Source organism: Ursus arctos, unplaced genomic scaffold (assembly GCF_023065955.2).
Source record: "Ursus arctos isolate Adak ecotype North America unplaced genomic scaffold, UrsArc2.0 scaffold_1, whole genome shotgun sequence".
Lineage (NCBI taxonomy): Eukaryota > Metazoa > Chordata > Mammalia > Carnivora > Ursidae > Ursus > Ursus arctos.
In genome coordinates, this window is record NW_026622763.1 from 60,723,632 (window position 1) to 60,747,767 (window position 24,136).

Below are 24,136 nucleotides of genomic sequence, written 5' to 3' on the forward strand. Positions count from 1 at the left end.
ATTCTTTTTTTTTGGAAGATTGTAGTTCTTTAGAAATACTTTCTTATTTTAACCCGTGATAACCCATTTCATACTGTACTCCTCCTCTTCATTTTGGTATCTATTCTCCCAGAAATCTCAAGATTTCATTATAGGTTTTGAAGTGACTTGATCGTGTACCTAAAACAACTGTTATATCTAATATTTTTAATAGAATAACCCAAACGCACATAGTGATTTTTTAAAAATAAATAGAGCATATGAAGTACTCAAAGATGAAGATCTGCGGAAAAAGTATGACAAATACGGAGAAAAGGGACTTGCAGATAATCAAGAAGGAGGCCAGTATGAAAGCTGGAATTATTATCGTTATGATTTTGGTAAGGTGATATGATACTCTGTATGAAATGTTTTTTATTTGAGTAAATTTAGAAAATTAATTTTCACTACTAAGCTTATGTAGTTAATATATGTCACCTTGACTTTTTTTTTAATGTAACATTGGAGCAAAATTCAAAAGGAAAGTCAGTATATAGATATTATCTGTACAGATGTTAAGGTGTTTTGGTCATAATCTTCTTAGATACTTTTAAAATAAGAACTGTTATTTAATTAAAAAATAATTGCATTGGATGTTAAATATTGAAGCCTTTTGGTATTTTTAAAGCATCATATTTTCCAAGAAAAGCTAGTTTCCTTTAAGTTTAATAGTAGCCAATTCAGCCTAAATGCCTTCCTTCTTATGTGGAATCCTTTTTAATAATGGTTTGATGTGTTCATAGAAATAAGAACTGAGGGAAGAGCAGAGGGAGGAGGCAAGTTAAAGAAATAGAGGGGAGGGCTGTATAACACAGGTGTCAAGGCAAGAGGGAGCATTCACTTACTCAGTATTTCTCCTTGTTATTAATTACCCTGAAATGCAGTCTAAGAAGTGAGGTATGCTTTTGTAGTAGACCACATAAAATACTTTATTTTCATATTGGAGTATTTGTTTCTCAAGACTGACTTTTTTTTTTCCTTCAAAATAATATTTTCAGGTATATTCAGTGCAACGCAATAACATCTATCAGGTGTCAGCAGTCTGTGTTTCACAGGCTACATCTGGCCTGCCACCTCTTTTTGTAAATAGAGCTTTATTAATCATAGAATTATGAGACTATGATAATTACGAGAGTAAATTTAAGACTCATTTATTTACATATTGTCTTTGGCTTCTTTCACTTAGGGGCCAGAGTTGAATAGTTATGACAGAAACCATGTGTCCGGGGCGCCTGGGTGGCTCAGTCATTAACCGTCTGCCTTAGGCTCGGGTCATGGTCCCAGGGTCCTGGGATCTAGCCCCACATCAGGCTCCCTGCTTGGTGGGAGGCCTGCTTCTCCCTCTCCCACTCCCCCTCCTTGTGTTCCCTCTCTCGCTGTGTCTCTCTCTGTTAAATAAATAAAATCTTTAAAAAAAAAACAAAACAGAAAAGAAAAGAAACCATGTGTCCCACAAGTCCTATTTAACTGGCCTCTGCAGAAAAGGTTTACTAATACCTGGTCTATAGCCATCACTAGTATTATTTTAGTATTTTATATAATAACAAGAAATTTTCTCACATTGGTTTTAATAATGATAAATAAAATTGATGTTTACTAAATAAGTTGGTCTCTACTTCTGTAAATATTCAAAGACTGTTAAAATATTTTAGTGATACCATTTATTTAAAAAACTGTATAATCTGAGAAGGAAGTGAGGTCTGTAGCCTAGTTAACAGTAACATATCAGCGTCAGTTTCCTAGTTTTGATATTTTATTAAAACTACATAAGTCACCATTAGGGAAAGCTGAGTGAAGGGTACATAGAAGTCTGCTATTTTTATAACTTCCTGTGAGTTTATAATTATTGCAAAGTAAACAAAAAATAATAATAGAAGTTTTCTGTGGAGATTAAATTATGGGAATATTAGGAACTCCTATACACAACTATGACAGTCCCTATCAGGAAACGGATTTTTTTGTTCTTTATCACTCTTTAGATGCATCATCAGTGGTATTACTTACTCTCTGTTTTTGTTTGTTGCACATTCTTCAACTTTGAGATATAGTAATCTGATTTTTGATGATAAAACAAGAGATAGTAACCTATTTTAATGTGTTAATTTATTTTTATGATGAACCATTAATTTATAATTTTTATTTTTAAATTAGGTATTTATGATGATGATCCTGAAATCATAACATTGGATAGAAGAGAATTTGGTAAGTTCATGATTGTATGATTATCTAAAGCTAGTCCAAGACCATTCTTTTACCTGAAACTCTTAAGGACAGATGTATTGGAATTTAGAAATTTTTTTGGATTTTAACATGGTAACGTAGTATTTTTAACTTTTAAAATAAAATAGTTATTTTACCAGCAAATGGGTTTATTCAGGAATAGCAGAAAATTGTAATTCAGGACATGCAAGCTATGGTAAAACCATAGGTAAGTCCCCCAAATAAAAGGAATTTATTTTATGAAGAAGGAAGTTGGGAAGGGTTGTCTTGAATGAAAGTCCGGTTAGAGAAAAGTAAGAAATCAAAGTGATAACAGTTTCTCATTAGCTGATTTGCAGGGATCGTCAATTTCTTGTAGAAATTCAATGTACATCTTTTCCTGTTGGGGCCTGTAATTGATCATTTTTTCCTGTTGATGATTCTTCTGTTAGGGTCTTCAGTTGATAGTTCTTTCTGTAATTGACTTTGAGTGAGATGGCTCCCCTTCCAGCTTCCCAAGTCTACTTTAATGAGGTTTTCCTTTATTAAATTTTCACATTTCCCCCTTTTGGTCAAGATATTTTTCTGAGGGGCGCGTGGGTGGCTCAGTCATTAAGCGTCTGCCTTCGACTCAGGGCGTGATCCCAGAGACCTGGGCTTGAACCCCACATCTGGCTCCTCTGCTGGGAGCCTGCTTCTTCCTCTCCCACTCCCCCTGCCTGTGTTCCCTCTCTCGCTGGCTGTCTCTCTCTCTGTCAAATAAATAAATAAAATCTTTGGGGGGAAAAAAAGAGATCTTTTTCTGAAAGCATCTCTGATCAAGAGTCAGGTTTTCCATATTTAATGCTTTTGTTCTCAGTGCCAGGAAGGACATTTTCTGGTCCTCACATCCTACTTCGAGGAAAGTACATAGCAGTTAGAAACCACTTATGGCCATATTTGAATAACAAGGAAGGTTAGGCAGGAGAGCTCTTAGGCACTTCTCATGTATAGTTCATATTTATCAAGATTGTAAGCATTGGAGATCATCTCTTTACTGGGTACATGATTTTTACAGAAGTTTGACAGGCAACAAAGCACAAAACTTAAAATATATTATGCAAAACAGAAGAAGTAACATAACTCCAAATTTTATGATAGTTCTAAACCAAGACCCTAGATCAGAAACTAACTAACTGAAAATATTTACTGGCACTTACTCCAACTTAGGGGAGAAATGTTCTCCCAACAGAAACAAACCCAGAGTTATGGATGTCTCCTGGAAGTCCCTGGTTAGAGTGGCCATGAAAGCAATACTGCAAGAGCACACTGAATTCACCAAGTGCATTTGGGAGATACAGTGCAAGTATAAATATGAAGCAATAGCTAATGAATTTGTTGCAAAAAAAATAGCAAAACCTCAAAGATGTTTTTATAAACAGTATTGTTATCTCAAAAGAACTGTTCGGAAACAAATGTTATCTAACAATACAGCTTGTAAGGTTGCAAATTCAGGGACCATGAATTTGGATAAGAGTTCCAGAGTCAGATAATACATCAGATGAAAGAAAGACTTGTGAATTCTGAACCTTCTGATCCTTCAGAAGAAAACAAAAAATTAATTTGATCACAGGATCATGATGAGGCTGTTTCCAAAAGGCCATAATCAAAAGATGAGGTTTCCCCCTGTTGCAGAGGTTTGGGGAATGTAGACAAAGCCTTCCCTTCTCTCTCACATACAAGGAAGAAAAAGGGAAGTTGGATGTCCAAAAGCAGGGGGCTTTATTAGTTGTTGTTTTTTTGTTTTTTTTTTTTTAAAGTTCCAAAAGCTGTATCTATCCAATCTTTCCAAATAATAGGGTCAGGTTTGTCCTTTTTTTAGTGAAGCATATAGAGGTTGAGTTAGAAGAAAGAAGTTTGGAATCCACTTTCAGCAGTGTCTGCTCAGTCCAAGAAAACCTTGTAATTAGAGATTAGTTTTAGATTGGGGGGGCGGGGGTGGACGTTCAATCCAAATGGAGCCCTTGTTCTGAGATTGGTTATAGAACCTAAATTTGAGCAAACTGCAGTTTTTCTTTGTAGACTTTATGTCCCTTTAAGTCCAAAAGTTTTAAGGGGCAGATGTTGTCTTCCTATTAAGAGTTTTGAGGAGGGCAGCAGAGAAGCAAATAATGTACTATTTGTAACAAAATAGAGCCTGCAGAAAACTTTGTATCATCCAAATCAGCTTTTAAGGTTTGGAAAAAGTAAGAAGGACTCTCAATGATACCCTAGAACATTACTGTTCAGGTGTATTTCTGTTCTTCCAGAGTGAAAGCAAAAATAAATTGGCTGGCCTTATCACCTGGAGTACTAAAAGTGTACTGCATAGATGAGTCATAGTGAAAAATTTGCTCTTGTGGGAATGGAGATCAATAGCATATGGGGTTAGGAACAACAGGGTGGCAAGTGATAACAATGTTATTTATCGCTTGCAGGTCTTGAGCAAACCTCCCATCTTCAGTTATTTAGGTTTTCTCACAGGTAAAATAAGTGTGTTATAGACACTAGTGCAGGGAATAATGAGCCCTGAAGGGCTTCTTTGTTTATAGGGTATTCATTAATTCTGGGGAGAGCTTCTGAGGGACATATATATATATTTTTTAAAGATTTTATTTATTTATTTGACAGAGATAGAGACAGCCAGCGAGAGAGGGAACACAAGCAGGGGGAGTGGGAGAGGAAGAAGCAGGCTCATAGCAGAGGAGCCTGATGTGGGGCTCGATCCCATAATGCCAGGATCACGCCCTGAGCCGAAGGCAGATGCTTAACCGCTGTGCCACCCAGGCGCCCCCTGAGGGATATATTTGAATCTTGATGGGAGATGCACAGTGGATTCTGCCAATATCAGTTGAAGATCTTGCCCATAAAGAAGATAGTAGCTGATCCAATAAGGACAAATTATCATCATCCCCAGACTCAGCTATGGTACTGTCAGAGCAAATAAAAGATGTCAAAGGGTCAATTAATTCACCTGGTTTTAATTTTAATTTTCACTGTCAAATTGTAAAATTATTTCCCTCTTTTGGGAGAAAGGAATTCTGGCATAATATTTTTCTAAGAAATCTCAACCTGGTAAATGAATGGGGTGGCAGGACTAAGGAGAAATAGATGCATATTTCTTAAAGGGCCTAGATAAAAGGGAATAGATTCATCGATAGGAACCTTTGAGGTTGATTAGAGAACCCCCCTGTTTGAACGGTTTTAGTACTCTGTGGCAGGTTTACTTCATAGCAGTGAGGTTGAGCACCAAGACTGTAGCTCTGGTGTCAAGGACAGGAAAAAATTCATTCCCAATCTGGAAAGTGGTTTCTCCAAGCTATCTAAGTGGGACGATTGGGAAGACGCCTGCTAGTTCCTTGGAGCCCCGTCACTAGGAATGAGGAGGGCATTGGAAAGGTGGCTGGAGGGCTGAAGACATCTGAAGCACTTATGAGGGTAACAGTCTTTTTTTCCATGTCCTGGCTCTTTGCAACAATAGCAGAAACTAGGAGGTTTTGGTTTTGCTTAGGGGCTTTCATTTGCTGGAGTTGAAAATTGAGAATTTTAGTGGTTTGTCTTTCAGGTGACTCACGTGAGCAAGCTGGTTTGCCACATTTAATCTGGAATGGACATAGTTTCCCATTTTATCTTGGTTCTTCTAACTGAAAGAGAAAGACCCCACTTCAGCCTGTTAATAAACATAAAGTTAAATGCTACCTGTGTGGATTCATCATGCACAGAAAGATTAGAATTTTCTTTAAAGATAATTTTAAGTAGATTGTAATTATCATGAACAGGATCATCAGGCTTTTTGTATGCAAGCCTGAATTTTGTTCCAGTCGACAGGCTTGGGAAAGGCTACTATAATTGCTCAGTGGAGGTTTCCAGCCAAGTGTTCTAACATCTTGCCAAAAGTTAGGGGTCTGTTTCTCAGAATCCCTTTCAGGATGTTCCCACTGGGCTGTTTTCATCCAGTGTTTGGCCTGGCCTTCATGAACAAGCATGTAGACTAGCTTATATATATCTGAGGTTGGTACGTTTGAATAACTGCTAAAATCTTTAGCAGACCTATGGGGGTCCTCACTCACTTTAGGAAACTCTGTGGCTTGTAATTCAGCCTTAGTCCAGGGAACCTTAGAAATTTGGGGTTTATTTGGATCCTCAGAAGTCTCCAAGGGGGGCAGGTTTTAATAGGGTCAGGAGAGGTGAGAGCAGGGAGAGGTTCTAAGGAACAGAGAAGTTCAGTGATAGAATTAAAAAGAAGAAACCGAGGTCATAGAGGAGGTGGAGGTGGTGCAGAAGGGAAGGAGGATGGTGGCCGTGGAGGTGGGGCCTGAGCGTGAGGGGCCGCACACATCCTGAGACAAGATATGGGAGAGAGAAAGGAGCCCTTGGAAGCCTTTTTGTCTTTTTTAAATTGCTTGCCTCATTTAGTGTAAAAATTATATTTTGCAGAGACAATTTTAGGTTCCTGGTAAAGGTTGGATGCTTCAAAATACCAAGCAATACAGGCATCCCATTCAGTTTTGACAGCTGTAGAGTCATGGCTATCCAATTCAGTTTTGAGGAAAGTAAGTTTGGGGAGATCAAAAGTTCACCATAATGATCACTGAAGTTCTAAAATTACATTTAGTTAAGTGGGTCCATTTAGTTAGAAATATGCATGAGGAAGGACCATAGTTTTTAAACTAAAACTGGCTGAGGTCGTAGAAGTGGAGGCACCCTCAAAGCATTTTGATGACTGGTACACCATTTCTTAGAGGTTTTTTCTTAAAGCAAGAAGAAAATTCCTAAACAGCACAATTCCAATAGGAACAGCCTGGTTCCAGAGGGAATCAGACTAAAAGCCAGCATAGTCCAAACAGGAACAGTCCCTATAGAAACGGTCTGGTCCCAAAAAAGGAGTTGAATCAAAGACCACCACAGTTCCAACAGAAACAGGCTGGTTCCAAAGAGCAGTTGGACCAAAGGCCAAACGAGTACTCTCAAGAAGAAGGAGAAAGCCTTAAAACTGATCCTGAACAAAGCCTGGAGAGCTCAAAACACAGAGAACCGAACTCAAAATCCAGGAAAAAAAACTTAACCTCAACTTACAGGGTTGTAAGGAAGCAGTAAGCTTAGTTGGCTTTGTGGGTACCAGCCCTGTTTGCTTACCTGTCTCATAGTTGTTAGGGATTCTGTCTGGAGCCCATGTCTGATCACCAAATAATGTCAACGTAAGAATAAAATATTTTACCAGGAAAAGAATGGGTTTATTCAGGAATAGCAGGGACTTACAGTTTGGGACATGCAAGCTAAGGCAAAAACATAGGCAAGTCCAACAAACAGCCGAGAGGAATGTTATTTTATGGGGAAGAAAGGGGAAATTGGGAAGGGTCATTCTGAATGAAAATTTGTTGGAGGAAAGCAAGAGTTCAGGGTGATGACAGTTTCTAATTGGCTGATCCACAGCCTGTAATTGATCATTCTTTTCTGTTGATGATGATTCTGTTGGGGTTTGTAATTGACTATTCTTACTGTAATTGATGCTGAGAGGTGTGGCTCCTCATTCCAGCCTCCAACTGTAGTGAAGTTTCTTTTTATAATAATTTTCACAGTATACACTACGGATTAAACAATGTTCTTCGCAAAATGTGGGACAGTATACTTTTTTCTAAAACATTAATATTTCTGCAGAGAAATATCTAAGTATGTATACCAAAAAAAAAAAAGTAAAAATAATACGTAGCCCCAGGTAAGTTCAGGACAGGTTTGGATGCCAGGAGATCTTGCTGCAAACTGGCACATAAACGCCCAGCTTTGGAGCTTTTGGATTTCAGAATTTTGGGTAACTGGTTATTTTGGAAGCAGATTTATTTTGACTTTGATTTATGTGCAAATGGATATAAAAATAACAGTCCTATTGTAATATTCCATTGCATTTTAGAAAATTTTGACTATTGGATTAGATTCTTATACTTCCAAAAGTTGTACAGTTATAATAAAATAGGTTTATTTTTCTTTTGAATTTCAAATCAATATATTTTACCTCAAATCTCTATTTTGTTCTATTACAATCTCAATTTAGAAAACAAAAATAGCATACTAGCTGCAAAAAATAATGCATATAGTGCTTCTCACATATTATCATTATCAAAGATGTGTTACAGTCACTTGATTTTGAACAGTTTCTTCTGACCAAGAATTGCATTTATTCGTATGTTCTACATCCTCTTGGTAAGCTTAGGCCTACGAAGTAGATATTCTGTGCATCACTTTGTCAGTAGTCTTATACATGAACACTTGGACAAGTTCTGAGTAAACTGAAAAAAAAGACATGTCTTCTGTACAAAGAAAATTGAAGAAAATTTGATTATTTTTGGATTGTTGGTAGACAGAACTGCTTATCATATCACAAGCTGGCAGAATCATAACTTTACTGCATGTGGTTATATGAACCTGTAGCTTTCCTGTATGGCTATTATTATCTCTCATCTGCTAGTCTGCCAGTGAGTGTTTTATGGGCCAGTAGGGCAGAAAACTGGAATCAGAGATGGAATTGGAGGAACTGAACAAAACGTGCTAGCTGACCAATTAATGAGTTGACCAGGATGAGAGACTTTCCTGATGGTTATATTGCATATATGGGTTCAAACTTTTTCAGATGTGTCACTATGGAACAGTTAAGAACTACTAATAGTTCATGTACAACTCCGAAGAGTAGTTAAAAATACAGCCACAAAACCTTAGAGATAATTTTTCATAAGTAATAAACTAATACTGATAAGTTCAGTGCATAGTTGCCACTGGCATCTGATCTCTGACGATACTCTTCTATTACTGGGCTGAAACAAACTGATCCTGATGTTTTAATTTAAGAAGCAGAGGGAGGATAGTATCAGTTTGTACTTGTGTAAATATCACATTAGCCTACTTGGTTGTGGGTCTCTATTACCAGTTATTTCTATTGGTTTGGGTTACTTAGTCCTGTTTCTTGTATAAGTAATTATACATATAATTACAAAGATATTTTAAAGTTATGTATGTTTTCTTTCTCCAGAGAGGAGTTATGCTTTCTTTAGCTGGGGTCACTAACAACCTCAGATCAGTTTTATCCAAACAGACTGAAATGATTCAACAGCTGAGCTTTGGACTTTGAGAGGACTGGTCACTTTGGAGTTCGTCTTTATTTAGAGGATCCTTTTTCTTAGATGTGCCCTGTACTCCATTTTTGTCCCTCTAGCCTCATGAATATATTGAAAGCTCTGCTCAGTTTCTTGCCAGTCAACTACCTTTTCTCGAAAATGCTGGCTCTGGGATTTCCACCTCTTCCCATGCTTTAGCCCCCTAATTCTTCACTGTGTTGGTAATTGATGCTTTCAACAGAAGTTTTATATTTTGTCCAATTTTGCAGTTGTAGTGAGAGAGTTAGTCCAAATTACATAGTTCATTTTTATCAGGAATGAACTCTAGAATGTTTATGGTACAGAAGAGAAAATGTGATTAATAAACTCCACTTAATGTTCTCATCCTTTCCATTAAACATGGTGCATACTGTCTTTTTATATGTCACAGAAAAATATATCAGTCATTATAAGCAAATTCTAGACAGTATCTGCAAGGCAGAGCACATGTCTTGCTTTTACTAGTCATTCTGAATAGTACCTACATAATACAGGCATCCTTTTGAAGACAAGCTCAAGAAATCACAAAGGTGCTCACAGCACCTCTGCCTCTTTTGTTTCTTTTCTTTTTTTTTTTAATCCCCATCATCTCCTACCAAAGTGAAGTCTAGGATTTTGTTCAATTAGACTTTGTCAGAAAACTCTTCTTTGGAGAGTAGTTAATGTTAATTTCAGGGTCTTGTAATTATGAACCAGACGTACTTATCTAGTTAATACAAGATGTAAGGGCATCTAACAAAACTTCCCATTCAGTGTTGAAATGATGCAAAGCACAGCCCACATAGCGTGAACTTCTGAACATTCTGGGCCATGTTTGCGGGAGTGTGTGCAATAACTGGATCCTTGGGGTGCCTGGGTGGCACAGCGGTTAAGCGTCTGCCTTCAGCTCAGGGCGTGATCCCGGCGATCCGGGATCGAGCCCCACATCAGGCTCTTCTGCTATGAGCCTGCTTCTTCCTCTCCCACTCCCCCTGCTTGTGTTCCCTCTCTCGCTGGCTGTCTCTGTCTCTGTTGAATAAATAAATAAATAAATAAATAAATAAATAAATAAATAAATAAAATAACTGGATCCTTAGTCAGGTTTTGGGGCATCTCAGGAATATGGGCTCTACTGGATTGCTTCCCATTGATTCAGACTTTTTTTGAAACTCTTTTCCTTGGGCCAAGAAAGATGACATTCTACCATTGGGAATAATGACACAAACTTCCTTTAACCAAAATCCTGAATTTTGTAATTTTTTCCCATAATATTCACATTGAATATTCACATGAATTATTTCTCAATAACTAAAATGAATCAATGAATAAATAAACCTCCTCTTAAAAGGCTTCATTCTGAGGGACAAAAATTTTGGCAGATTTTTTTAAATGTGCAGTTTGATGGAGTTGTTGGTTTCACAACCATAGTGTCTGCCAGCAAGTGCTGTGCTGCGTCTTTGTGAGTTATTATAACTAAGTTCCGTCAAATAATATGTGATCATATTATAAGAATGTTTTGTAGGTAATTGGAAGAGAATAATAAAACATTGCTGTAATTTATGAGCATCAGTTCCTATTCCAGGCAGTTAATATTTATCATATTTAATTTTCACAACAAACATCAATATTGATATTAGTTTTTTTTTCCCCACAAATTACAAATGGCATTTCAGGAAAAAAAAATTATATGCCTAAGTTCAGCTAATAGGTATTTGTGGTATATTTTACTATATTCATCCATGTTGATTATTTCTCCTTGGGTGCTTTTCTGTGATGGAGAATTATACATCCCACTCTGTAGAACGCAGGCATGACCACGTGACTTGCTTTGGCCAGTGAACGTGAACAGAAGTAATGTATGTCACTTCTGGGCAGAAGCTTTAAGAGCCAACATGTGGTTTACCATTTTGCTGTCAGGAGAAATAGCATTGTTGAAAATAGAGCCTGCTCCACCAGCCAGGGGTCAGTGGTGAAATGATACAAAGGAAAGTTGCAGCCAACTCAATATAGACATATAATAGATGGTAGAAATAAACCTTTATTGTCAGCCCATGACATAATTGGAATCATTTGTTTACTATAGCATAACCTTTTCTGACCAACACAGTACCAGAGACAGGACTCAACTAAAGTTCATCTTAAAGCTTATGCTTGTGCTGCTGCTTTTTGCTTAAAGGAAATAAACCTATTAGCATTAAAGTTGTTCCAGTGTTTTCTTATTGACCTTATACCCTATACTTGTACATTTAGTTTTCTCTTAGTAATTTATGTTCTTAACTCTTTGATCTCTGTTAAACCTCCTGTCTTTGTGACCTCATCCTATTTTTACATTTTTCCAGGCTAACAAGTTATTAGCTGTAGTTGTGTGGCTATTAATGGACATTACTGTAAGTGTAGAATTTAGAAGCTGAAAATTGCATTCTGAAATACACTTGTTTTATTCTGCGTTGCTGGGTTTTGTAAAAACGTTGAGCTTCAATAACACAGAATTAAGAATATTTCTAATTTTACTCAACAGCAGTGGAAACTGTGTAAATATGTTAGGAGTGCTGTACGAAAACAAAGTACCAAATAGACATTTTTTCACTGTGAATAGTTTTGTGTCCGTTTAAATGCCATTCAGATTTGTTGTATATCACAGTTTTATTTAAGACTTATGATTAGTCCTATTTTGTCTAACCATTGCTTTATCTTTTATATGTAAATACCCATCTCATTACTTATTTATAGCTAATGAAATAACCCTATTTCTGTTAGAGTCTTCACTAAGTTTATTAAAATTTTACCTAAATTATTACCAGTTGGTAGTCTAAGTCAGTGTGGCAATTATTTCAGCCACTTAGAGTGATCTGGTGATCAGACTTCCTAAACATTGCCAGGGAACAGCTGATAAACTCCTAAATTATACACTTTACTGGTAATGTACAGATTAACTTTTTTCCACAGATCTGTGTGTCTTGTAATGGAAAGTGAACGTTGAGTCTTGCACATGTTTCTATTTAATGTGAATTAGTTATACATAAAATAGTATGTTTGGTTTAATATCTTACAGTAAGTTACTTACATAATTTATGAAACTCTTATTTAAAAATTACTATTAACTGATTTTGATATGGAATTATACAGAAACACTTTAACCAAAAACAAATTGTCTTCACTTTTTTATCTTGAATGTTAGAGTGCATCCTTACAGAGTTAAAAAAATTTTTTGTTTTGTTTGAGTATAGTTGAGACACAGTGTTACGTTAGTTTCAGGTGTACAACATAGTGATTCAACAACTCTATGGGTATGCTATGTTCATCACACGTGTAGCTACCATCTGTCACCATGCAATGCTGTTATAATGCCACAGACTGTATTCTCTATTACTGGATCTTTTATTCCCATGACATTTATTCCATAACTGGGAGCTGGTCACTCCCACTTCCCTTCCCCTTTTGCCCTTTCCTCTCATGTTCCTCCCCACTGGGAACCATCACTTTGTACTTATATGTCTGATTCTACTTTTTGTTTTATTCATCTGTTTTGTTTTTTAGATTTCACGTATAAGTGAAATCATATGGTGTTTGTTTTTTGATTTATTTCACTTAGCATAATACCTTGTAGGTCCATCTGTATTGTCACAAATGGCAGGATCTCATCTGTTTTATGACTAAAATTCCAATGTATATATACCACATTTTTTTAATAAGAATACTTTTTTATTATATATGTTAGTCATCATACAGTACCTCCCTAGTTTTTGATGTAAAGTTCCATGATTCATTACTTGCATATAACACCCAGTGCACCGTGCAATACGTGCCTTTCTTAATACCCATCACCAGCCTATCCCATCCCCCCCCCCCGGAGCCCTCAGTTTGTTTCCCAGAGTCCATAGTCTCTCATGGTTCATTCCCCCTTCTGTTTACCCCCCTTTCTTCTTCCCTTTCTTCTCCTACCGATCTTCCTACTTCTTATGTTCCATAAATGAGTGAAACCATATGATAATTGTCGTTCTCTGCTTGACTTATTTCGCTTAGCACTATCTCCTCCAGTCCCATCCATGTTGCAGCAAATGTTGAGAAATCCTTCCTTTTGATGGCTGAGTAATATTCCATTGTATATATATGGACCACATCTTCTTAATCCAGTCATCTGTTGAAGGGCATCTCGGCTCCTTCCATGATTTGGCTATTGTGGACAATGCTGCTATGAACATCGGGGTGCATATGGCCCTTCTCTTCACTACGTCTGTATCTTTGGGGTAAATAGCCAGTAGTGCAATTGCTGGATCATAGGGCAGCTCAGTTTTTAACTTTTTAAGGGACCTCCACACTGTTTTCCAGAGTGGCTGTACCAACTTGCATTCCCACCAGCAATGTAGGAGGGATCCCTATTCTCCACATCCTCTCCAACATTTGTTGTTTCCTGCCTTGTCCATTTTTGCCATTCTATCTGGCGTAAGGTGGTATCTCAGTGTGGTTTTGATTTGAATTTCCCTGATGGCTAATGATTTTGAACATTTTTTCATGTGTCTGTTAGCCATTTGTATGTCTTCATTGGAAAAGTGTCTGTTCATATCTTCTGCCCATTTTATGATGTATTTGTTTCTTGCGTACTGAGTTTGAAAAGTTCTTTGTAGATCTTGGATACCAGTCTTTTATCTGTAGTGTCATTTGCAAATATCTTCTCCCATTCCGTGGGCTGCCTCTTAGTTTTCTTGACTGTTTCCTTGGCTGTGCAGAAGCTTTTTATCTTGATGAAGCCCCACAAGTTCATTTTATCTTTTGTTTCTCTTGCCTTTGGAGATGTGTCATCAAAAAAGTTGCTGTGGCCGATGTCAGAGAGGTTGCTGCCTATGTTCTCCTCTAGGATTTTGATGGATTTCTGTCTCACATCGAGGTCTTTCATCCATTTGGAGTTTATCTTTGTGTATGGTGTGAGAGAGTGGTCAAGTTTCATTCTTTTGCATGTAGCTGTCCAATTTTCCCAGCACCATTTATTGAAGAGACTGTCTTTTTTCCACTGGATGTTTTTTCTTGCTTTGTCAAAGATTAGTTGCCCAAAGAGCCGAGGGTCCATTTCGGGGTTCTCTATTCTGTTCCATTGGTCTATGTGTCTCTTTTTGTGCCAGTACCATGCTGTCTTTGTGATCACAGCTTTGTAGTATAGCTCGAAATCCGGCAGTGTGATGCCCCCAGCTTTGTTTTTCCTTTTCAGCAATTCCTTGGCAATACGGGGCCTTTTCTGGTTCCACACAAATTTAAGGGCTGTGTTCCACTTCTTTGAAAAATGTCATTGGTATTTTGATCAGGATAGCATTGAAAATGTAGATTGCTCTGGGTAGCATAGACATTTTAACTATGTTTATTCTTCCGATCCATGAGCATGGAATATTTTTCCTTCTTTTGTGTCTTCTTCAGTGTCTTTCAAGAGTGATTTATAGTTTCTAAAATATAGATCCTTTACGTATCTGGTTAATTCTGAGATAACGTATGATTTTTGGTGTACTGTAAATGGAATGGATTCCCTAATTTCTCTTTCTTCAGTCTCATTGTTCGTGTATAGAAATGCAACTGATTTCTGAGCATTGATTTTGTATCCCGCCACATTACTGAATTGCTCTATAAGTTCTAGTAGTTTGGGGGTGGAGTCTTTTGGGTTTTCCATATAGAGTATCATGTCATCTGCGAAGAGAGACAGTTTGACTTCTTCCTTGCCAATTTGGATACCTTTTATCCCTTTTTGTTGCCTGATTGCTGTTGCAAGGACTTCTAGTACAATTTAAATAATAATGGCAAGAGTGGGCATCCTTGTCGTGTTCCTGATGTTAAGGGAAAGGCTTTCAGCTTTTCCCCATTGAGAATAATATTCGCTGTAGGCTTTTTGTAGATGGTTTTTATGAGATTGAGGAATGGACCCTCTATCCCTACGCTCTGAAGTGTTTTAATCAGGAAAGGATGCTGTATTTTGTCAAATGCTTTTTCTGCATCTGTTGAGAGAATCATATGATTTTTGGCTTTTTTCTTGTTGATATAATGTATCACACTGATAGATTTGCGAATGTTGAACTACCCTTGCATCCCAGGGATGAATCCCACTTGGTCATGATGGATAATCCTTTTAATGTACTGTTGGATTCTATTAGCTAGGATCTTGTTGAGAATTTTGGCGTCCATATTCATCAGGGATATCGGTCTGTAATTCTCCTTTTTGATGGGGTCTTTGCCTGGTTGGGGGATCAAGGTAATACCGGCCTCATAGAATGAGTTTGGTAGTTTTCCTTCTGTTTCTATTTTTTGAAACAGCTTCAGGAGAATAGGTATTATTTCTTCTTTGAATGTTTGGTAGAATTCCCTGGGGAATCCATCAGGCTCTGGAGTCTTGTTTTTCGGAAGGTTTTTAATCACTGCTTCAATCTCTTCATAATTAATTGGTCTGTTTAAAAAATCAATTTCTTCCTGTTTCAGTCTTGGTAGCTTATAGGTTTCCAGGAAGGCATCCATTTCTTCCAGATTGCTTAATTTATTGGCATAAAGCTGTTGATAAAAGTTTCTAATGATCCTTCCTATTTCATTGGTGTTGCTTGTGACCTCTCCCTTTTCATTCATAATTTTATTAATTTGGGTCCTTTCTCTATTCCTTTGAATAGGTCTTGCCAGTGGCTTATTGATCTTATTTATTCTTCAAAGAACCAGCTTCTAGTTCTGTTGATCTGCTCTACTGTGCTCCTGGTTTCTAATTCATTGATCTCTGCTCTAATCGTGATCAGCTGCTTTCTCGTGTGTGAGTTAGGCCTGTTCTTCTCTTCCAGCCCCAGCTTCTTGAGGTGAGAATATAAAAATTGCATTCTAGATTTTTCTATTCTTTTGAATGAGGCTTGGATGGCTATGTATTTTCCCCTTAGGACTGCCTTTGCAGTGTCCCATAGGTTTTGGACCATTGGGTTTTCATTCTCGTTGGTCTCCATAAATTGTTTAAATTGATTTTTGATTTCCTGGTTTATCCAATCATTCTTGAGCAGGATGGTTCTTAGTTTCTAAGTGTTTGAGTTTCTTCCAAATTTTTCCTTGTGATTGAGTTCCAGTTTCAAAGCATTGTGGTCTGAGAATGTGCAGGGAATAATCTCAGACTTTTGGTATCAGTTGAGACCTGTTTTGTGACCCAGCATATGATCTATTCTGGAGAACGTTCCGTGTGCATTTGAAAAGAAGGAGTATTCTGTTGTTCTGGGATGTAGTGTTCTATATATATCTATGAGGCCCATCTGGTCTAGTATGGCATTCAAAGCTCTTGTTTCTTTGTTGATTTTCTGCTTAGGTGATATGTCTATTGCTGATAGTGGAGTGTTGAGGTCCCCTACTATTAATGTATTTTTATCTATATGTCTCTTTATTCTGGTTAAGAGTTGGCTTATGTAGTTGGCTGCTCCCCTGTTGGGGGCGTAGATATTTATAATTGTCATATCCACTTGTTGGATACATCCTTTAAGAATAACATAGTGTCATTCTGTATCTCTAACTACAGTCTTTAGTTTAAAATCCAATCTGTCTGATATGAGAATTGCTACCCCAGCTTTCTTTTGAGGTCCATTGGCATGAAAAATGGTTTTCCATCCCTTCATTTCAGTCTGAATGTATCTTTAGGTTCAAAATGAGTCTCTTGTAGACAGCAAATGGATGAGTCATGCCTTTTTATCCAATCTGCAACTCTGTGACATTTTATGGGAGCATTTAGGCCATTTACATTGAGAGTGATTATTGAGAGATATGATTTTAATGATGTCATGTTGCCTCTAAAGTCTTTGTTTCTATAGATTGTAACTTTCTGTTCTGTATCACTCTTGGGGACTTTTTACTTTTATAGAACCCCCCTTAATATCTCCTATAGGGCTGGTTTCGTGGTTACAAAATTGGACAGTGTCTGGCGATTCTGGAAGGTCCTTATCTCTCCATCAATTCTGAATGACAGCCTTGCGGGATAAAGAATCCTTGGCTGCATGTTTTTCTCTGAAAGAGCTTAAAAATGCCCCCCCAACCCTTTCTCTCATTCCAGGTCTGTGTAGACAGGTCTGACGTAATCCTAATATTTTTGCCTTTGTACATGAGAAATTTCTTTGCCCTGGCCGCTTTCAGTACTGTATCCTTGGATCTAATATTTCCAAATTGCACCATGACGTGACGTGGCGTAGGTTTGTCGTGGTTGAGCTTGGGAGGGGTCCTCTCTGCCTTTTGGACAAGAATGCTTGTTTCCTTTGCTAGATTAGGGAAGTTTTCAGCTACAATTTGTTCAAATCTCTCTTCTAGACCTCTCTCTTTCTCCACCCCCTCGGGGATGCCGATGATTCTGACATTGGAACGTTTCATTGAGTCAGTAATCTTCCATAACCTACATTCTTGAGATTGGATTTTCTTGGCTTTCTCTTCTACCATCCCATCCTCCAATTCACTAATTCGTTCTTCTGCCTCATTTACCCTGGCCGTCAGAGCATCTAGTTTTGACTGCATTTGATTCATATCATTTTTAATTTCTGCCAGATTCACTCTCATTTCCACCCTTAGAGCTTCTATATTCTTGTTAATATTTTCGTTAATTTTTTTTTCAAGTCTACACATCATCTTGACCATTGTTACTGTGAACTCCATTTCTGACAATTTGATTATATCCATATCCATTAGTTCTGTGGCAGAGGCCACAGACTCATTATCTTTTCTTTGCTGGGGGGGATTTCTCCTTCTCGTCATTCTGATGAGAAGAGGTTGCGGGGATACCCAGAGCCCAAATTATTGACCAGGACCCAGGCAGTGTGCACTTGTTTTATAGGGACCTTAGGGATGTGGGCTTCTTGACTTTTCAGCCTGCCTTCTGGGGGAGAGGCCTGCCGAGCTGATACTCAGGCAACCCTGTTTGGGTAGAGTCACCCTGTCCCCTGCGAGGGGGGATGGGGATGGGCACAATGTGAGCTGGTATTTCCGGGCTTTTGTTCTCTGGCAGCTTTCCCTGGAGGTTTTCTGTAGCTCTTCTGAGAGTCAGAGTAGCAGTGGCCGAATCCTAGCCTCTGTCTCAGAACAGAGAGATCACAGTCCGCTCTCCACTGAGCTCACCTGTCCTCTTTAACTCTTTTTCTGTTGGTGCTACTAAAAACCCTGCGCTTCCCGGGTTTTGCGCCCCACAGCAGCTGTCCCAGCCCTCACTTCCAGGGCCGGCAGGTCTCAGTCCTTTGTGTTTCTAACACCGCCAGGCCCCAGCCGCCCCCGCACTCTTGCTCCCTAGCTCCGTTTCAGTGTGATTCGCGTGCACTCCGGAGCGCTGGTTTTCAGTCTGGTCGCGTGCGCGCTCCCGAGCTCCCAGTCTCAGTCCGGTTCCAGTGAGCACTCTGGAGCTCGGGTTTTCAGTTGGACGTGCACACATTCCCAAGTCACAGTCTCAGTCTGCTCTCTCGTGGGTGCCGGTCTGTGAGTCCGCCCGCTCCCCCGTGCAGGTGGCTACCGCTTCCAGGATCCCAAGCTCGGAGGCTCCCTCCCCCTTCCGTTTATCTTCCGATATCTGTGCGCGGTTTCTCGGCTCCCCGCGTCGTACCTCAATACTCAGCACTGGAGATGTTCATTTGTAGAGATCCAGATGTATCTTCCTGCGTCTCAGGCTGATTCTGTGGGTTTTCAGGATGGTCTGGTACCTATCCAGCTTGACTCAGGGGACCAGCTGAAAAAGGGAACCCCTACTCCTCCGCCATCTTAACTCCCTCCTCCTGAAGGCACTCTGTACCACATTTTTTAATCTATTAGTCTATCAATGGACACTTGGGCTGCTTCTGTATCTTGGCTATTATAAATAATGCTGCAGTAAACAAAAAAGTGCATGTTATCTTTCAAATTAGTTTTTTTGTTTTCTCTAGGTAAATACCCAGTGAAATTACTGGATCATATGGTATTTCTATTTTTAGTTTTTTGAGGAACCTCCCCATAACAATTTACATTCTCATCCACAGTACATAAGTGTTCCCTTTTCTCCACATCCTTGCCAACACTTGTTATTTCTTCTTGATTCTAGCTGTTCTGACAGATGTTAAGTGATGTCTCATAGTGGTTATGATTTGCTTTTCTCTGATGATTAGTGATGATAAGCATCTTTCCAATGTCTAATGGCCATCTGTATATCTTCTTTGGGAAAATACCTATTTAGATCCCCCTGCACATTTGTAATCAGATTATGTGGGGTTTTGGTGTTGGGTTGTACAAACTTTTTATGTATTTTGTTAACCCGTTATCAGATATATCATTTGTAAATATCCCTCTGATTTAGGAGGTTGCTTTTTTTGTTGATGGTTTTCTTTGCTGTGCAAAAGCTTTTTATTCTGATGTAAGCCCAGTAGTTTATTTTTGCTTTTGTTTCCCTTGCCTTAGAGACATATCTAAAACCATGTTGCTACAGCCGGGGTCAAAGAAATTACTGCCAATGTTCACTTCTTAGAGTTTACATCAGGTCATTTTATAGATTATAATGCATAATGTATTATTGGTTGGATATCATGTGGTATTCAGATCCATTATATTAGTAAATATGTATTTGTATTTTAAACTGTTAAAAACCTTGATCTAATGCTTTTCTAATAGTAGAGTTTTCCAAAGTAAATGACTTATTTAAGGGCAAAGATTAAATTTAATCTCCACAGTCCTTATTACATTGTGTAGTTCTCTTATTTCATTCTTTCAGAATTTGAACTAGCTGTCAGAACTGATTGACCCAGGTATTTAACCTGTGCCTCAGATAGTAGATGAACTTAAATTTCCATCTCTCTCACTGTTTCTCTTCTTCATTTGTCTTATCCACACAAACTCCTGTATGAGGTTTGGCTGCTGATTCCTTGTGCCGCATCTTCTCACAGCTTCATGGTGACAAGTGTCTTGAAGCTCATGGTTGCTCTTTGTTCAAATATGTGCCCAAAGGAGTGTTTTTTAAGGTATTGTTAGTTTGACAGTTGATACACAGTTGACCCTTGAACAATGCAGAGGTTAGGGGCACTGACTCCCCACGCAGTTGAAAATCCAAATATAACTTTTGACTCTCCCAAAACATAGCTACTAATAGCCTTCTGTTGACTAGAAGCCTTGCAGTAACATAACAGTTGATTAACCCATGTTTTATATATATGTTATATACTGTTATTCTTACAGTAAACTGGAGAAAAATTATTAAAATCATAAGAGAAAATACATTTACATTACTGTACTCTATCAAAAAAAAATCCAAGCCCGTGTTGTTGAGGAGTCAACTGTAATATGTTCTCTTTGTATAGAAAAACTTGTACAGAAAATGACAAAGGTATTATGAAAGATGTATGACTACAACAAAATTTTAACTAAAATATGCACAAACCTTTAGTAAATAATTCTAAGTTGTTTCGGTTTTATATGCTTTAGATGCTGCTGTTAATTCTGGAGAACTGTGGTTTGTGAACTTTTACTCCCCAGGATGTTCACACTGCCATGATTTAGCTCCCACAGTATGTATTTTTTACATCCTGATAAAATTTTATTCTAATCTGTTGAGTGTTTTTTTTAATGTATTATGATTTTTTTCTATTAATAGTAATGATAACTATCAGTTATCAAATACTTTCATGATATGTATGGTTTTATTTTATAAAAATACTCTCCATTAAGAATGGGTAGCTTGACGAGTGTTCAAGGGAAGAAAAATTATCTTATCAGGGAAATACTTGTTCTTTTTTCCTCATAGTGGAGAGACTTTGCTAAAGAAGTGGATGGATTACTTCGAATTGGTGCTGTTAACTGTGGTGATGATAGAATGCTTTGCCGAATGAAAGGAGTCAACAGTTATCCCAGCCTCTTCATTTTTAGGTCTGGAATGGTAAGGGATAAAGTTGGCATTTTTTAAATTTAGAACTTTATGACAAGGAAAATACTAAAGAAAACACAGTAGAATATTTTTATTTTTAAATCTGATTTTAGGTGCCATCTAACTAGGCTCTAGTCATAATAAACATTTTGGATTATATTATGAATACTTTAAAAGCCGTTACTTTGACCTTTCTTTATTTCAAAATTAAATGTTTACCATTGGTTCCTGTCTTAACTGAACCATTATGCATATTGTACTTTTTAGTTCACAAAATATTTTATCTGTATTGTGTCATTGAATATGAAGTTCTGATATCTCCTTTTTTTTCTAGTGATAAAACTGAAACTAGAAAACTATTATAAATAGTGTTGTTAAAATGTCTTCTGTGGAATCTGTACAGTCAAGATCCTCAGCATATCATTTGGAAATATACTATACTACTGAGAGATAAATCTTACTGTATTCAAAATAATGTAAAATTAAAAGTATTTGGTATTATTTTTACTGAGTTTTTAAAAGAAATAATAGAAGATGTTTCTCTTTTTACTAAAAAAAAAAAAAAATACTAGGCTGCAGTGAAATATCATGGTGACAGATCAAAGGAAAGTTTAGTGAGTTTCGCCATGCAGCATGTCAGAAGCACCGTGACAGAATTATGGACAGGTAATTTGGTTTTTTTCATTTGTTTGATTTTCAGGGATACTTTGAAATTGGTATTTCAATTTTTTTTCAGTAATAGCGTTAACATGTTGGTCATAATATTGAAATTTTTAAAGTGTCTTTCCCATGCTTTTTAGAAGGAAATTTTGGCATTTTTTCTGACCTCTGCCAAATAGTTGGCATTTAACAAATGAATCATATTTGTATAGAAACTAAAACAGTTAAGATGTTGGAAATGAATATGATGTGATGTTAGTTGTAATGGCAGCTTTTAAAGTGCAATTGAATGTTTAAGTTAACCAAGTGTTTTATTGCTTTCATAAGTGTACTATATCAGGCAGTCAATTCCTGCCTATCCAGTTTACTTTTAAAGTTTAAGAACTCTTTCCTTTAATCTTAGACTTCTAGTTCATCAAGTGACTTTAGGTCAGTTATACTCTCCCATGAAATGATAGTATTCACATCTAGTAAAATGTTCACATCATTAACTGTGTCTGACACTGTGTTAAATGTTAGAGCTGCAGTAATAAAATATTTAATCCCTCTTTCAAGGGCCTCATTATTTTAGCAAAGAAGACATTAGTAAACCATTAATGCAATGTAGTAACTATTGTGATAGACGCAATCTTAGGGCAACATGAAGAATATAAAAGAACTCAGATGGGGTAAAGTGGAAGGATTAGAAAATACTTTTTGAATGAAGTCAGACCCATTCTGTCATGAAAATGAAGAGGAAGCCTTCAAAGATCACTGTGAGCTTGGTAAACTGGCAGTACTGCACCATGAATCTAACAAAAAGACAGGCAGTGGGCTAGAGTGGTATGGGGAAAAACATGGCTAGCTGAATGGGTAGACAAAGCTCAGATCACAGGGGCCTTAGTTACCAGTTTTAGTTACCAGTTTATTTCTTAATGAAATAATGAATTTAGATTTTATGTGATGAAAACAATGGAAAGTCAATGTAGGAATTTGATATGCTTCAAGAGGATTTTTATGAATTCCTGAATTCCAATAATAATCAGAGATTTGCTCTGTTTTCTTCTAAGGAAATTTTGTTAACTCCATACAAACTGCTTTTGCTGCTGGTGTTGGCTGGCTGATCACTTTTTGTTCCAAAGGAGGAGGTAATTTTATTTGTTATTTTGTTATGATGAAGAAACCAAGATATTTAAGTTTTAGGTGACATTCTTTTTATTTTTATTTTTTTATTGAGATAAAATTGTCATATAACATTATGTAACTTCAGGGTATACAGCCTGTTGATACACTTACATATTGCAAAATGATAACCATAGCATTAGCTAACACTTCCATCCTGTCACATAAATACCATTTCTTTTTCATGGTAAGAACATTTAAAATCTACTCTTTTAGCAGTTTTCAAGTGTATAATATGGCATTGTTTGTTATTATCACCATGCTGTACATCACATTCCCAGAACTTGTTAAATTATAACAAGAAGTTTATACCTTTTGACTCGCTGTCAGTTTTAAGTATGCTACTATAATTGATTATTCAGTACTTCTAGCTACAGTTTATATCTAATTATAATTTTTTATTTAATGAAACTTACCTTTTGTATTAATTTACACATAAGTTATAAAATTACTAATTTGTTAAAATTTCATTTATGACTTTATGTTTGGTGGACAAGTTTTTCAGTTTATTCTCATTATAAATTGTACCTTCAGATAGCCATAGATGTATTTGGCAGTTTGCAAAAATAATTACTTGTTGACAGATGTAGCCCTCCCAAAATAATAATTTTTTGGTATGACTTTTTCTCATACATAACATATCAAAAATGTATACATGTTGCCTTACAAGATATTTGAAGATGACAATTTTCCCCTCCAGGAACCTTTCTACCAGTAAATTAACTTGAAAATTCAATACTCTGTGTACCAAACCACAAACTATTAAACTCAATTCAAACAATGAGATTGGTAAAAAATCAGCCCCCTTATTATAGAATACCCCAGTTCATTAACATATTTTCATATGTTTAATCCCAGCATGGGTCTTTAACGCAGACTTTACTGATCAGCTTCACTACTGTATTGAGAACAAATTGCTTTGCAGCTAAAATCAACCACTCATCCTATCCTGTAAGGCCCATCTTAAGAAGGTATTGCCTTCAAACAAAAATAACCCTTAAATTAGTCTATCATTGAGGGATTTTGTTTCATTTTGGCCTAATGCACAGATTTCTGTTCATGCCACACATTAAGAAAACTTTTTAAGCTTTCTGACATTCTTTTACTTTTCACC

At 37.1% G+C, this 24,136-nt stretch overlaps 1 protein-coding gene across 6 annotated transcripts in view; it reads left to right on the plus strand.

The window, feature by feature from the left end:
* Nucleotides 1-24,136, plus strand: part of DNAJC10 (DnaJ heat shock protein family (Hsp40) member C10) — a 59,463-nt gene that overhangs the window by 3,714 nt on the left and 31,613 nt on the right. For all 6 annotated transcript variants that reach the window (XM_044381352.3, XM_057303257.1, XM_048214558.2 and 3 more), the window contains 6 exons: nt 194-359; nt 2,170-2,220; nt 20,763-20,845; nt 21,082-21,213; nt 21,774-21,867; nt 22,911-22,988. In XM_044381352.3, coding sequence (XP_044237287.2) covers nt 194-359; nt 2,170-2,220; nt 20,763-20,845; nt 21,082-21,213; nt 21,774-21,867; nt 22,911-22,988 — 604 coding nt within the window. The remainder of the gene's footprint in view (nt 1-193; nt 360-2,169; nt 2,221-20,762; nt 20,846-21,081; nt 21,214-21,773; nt 21,868-22,910; nt 22,989-24,136) is intronic.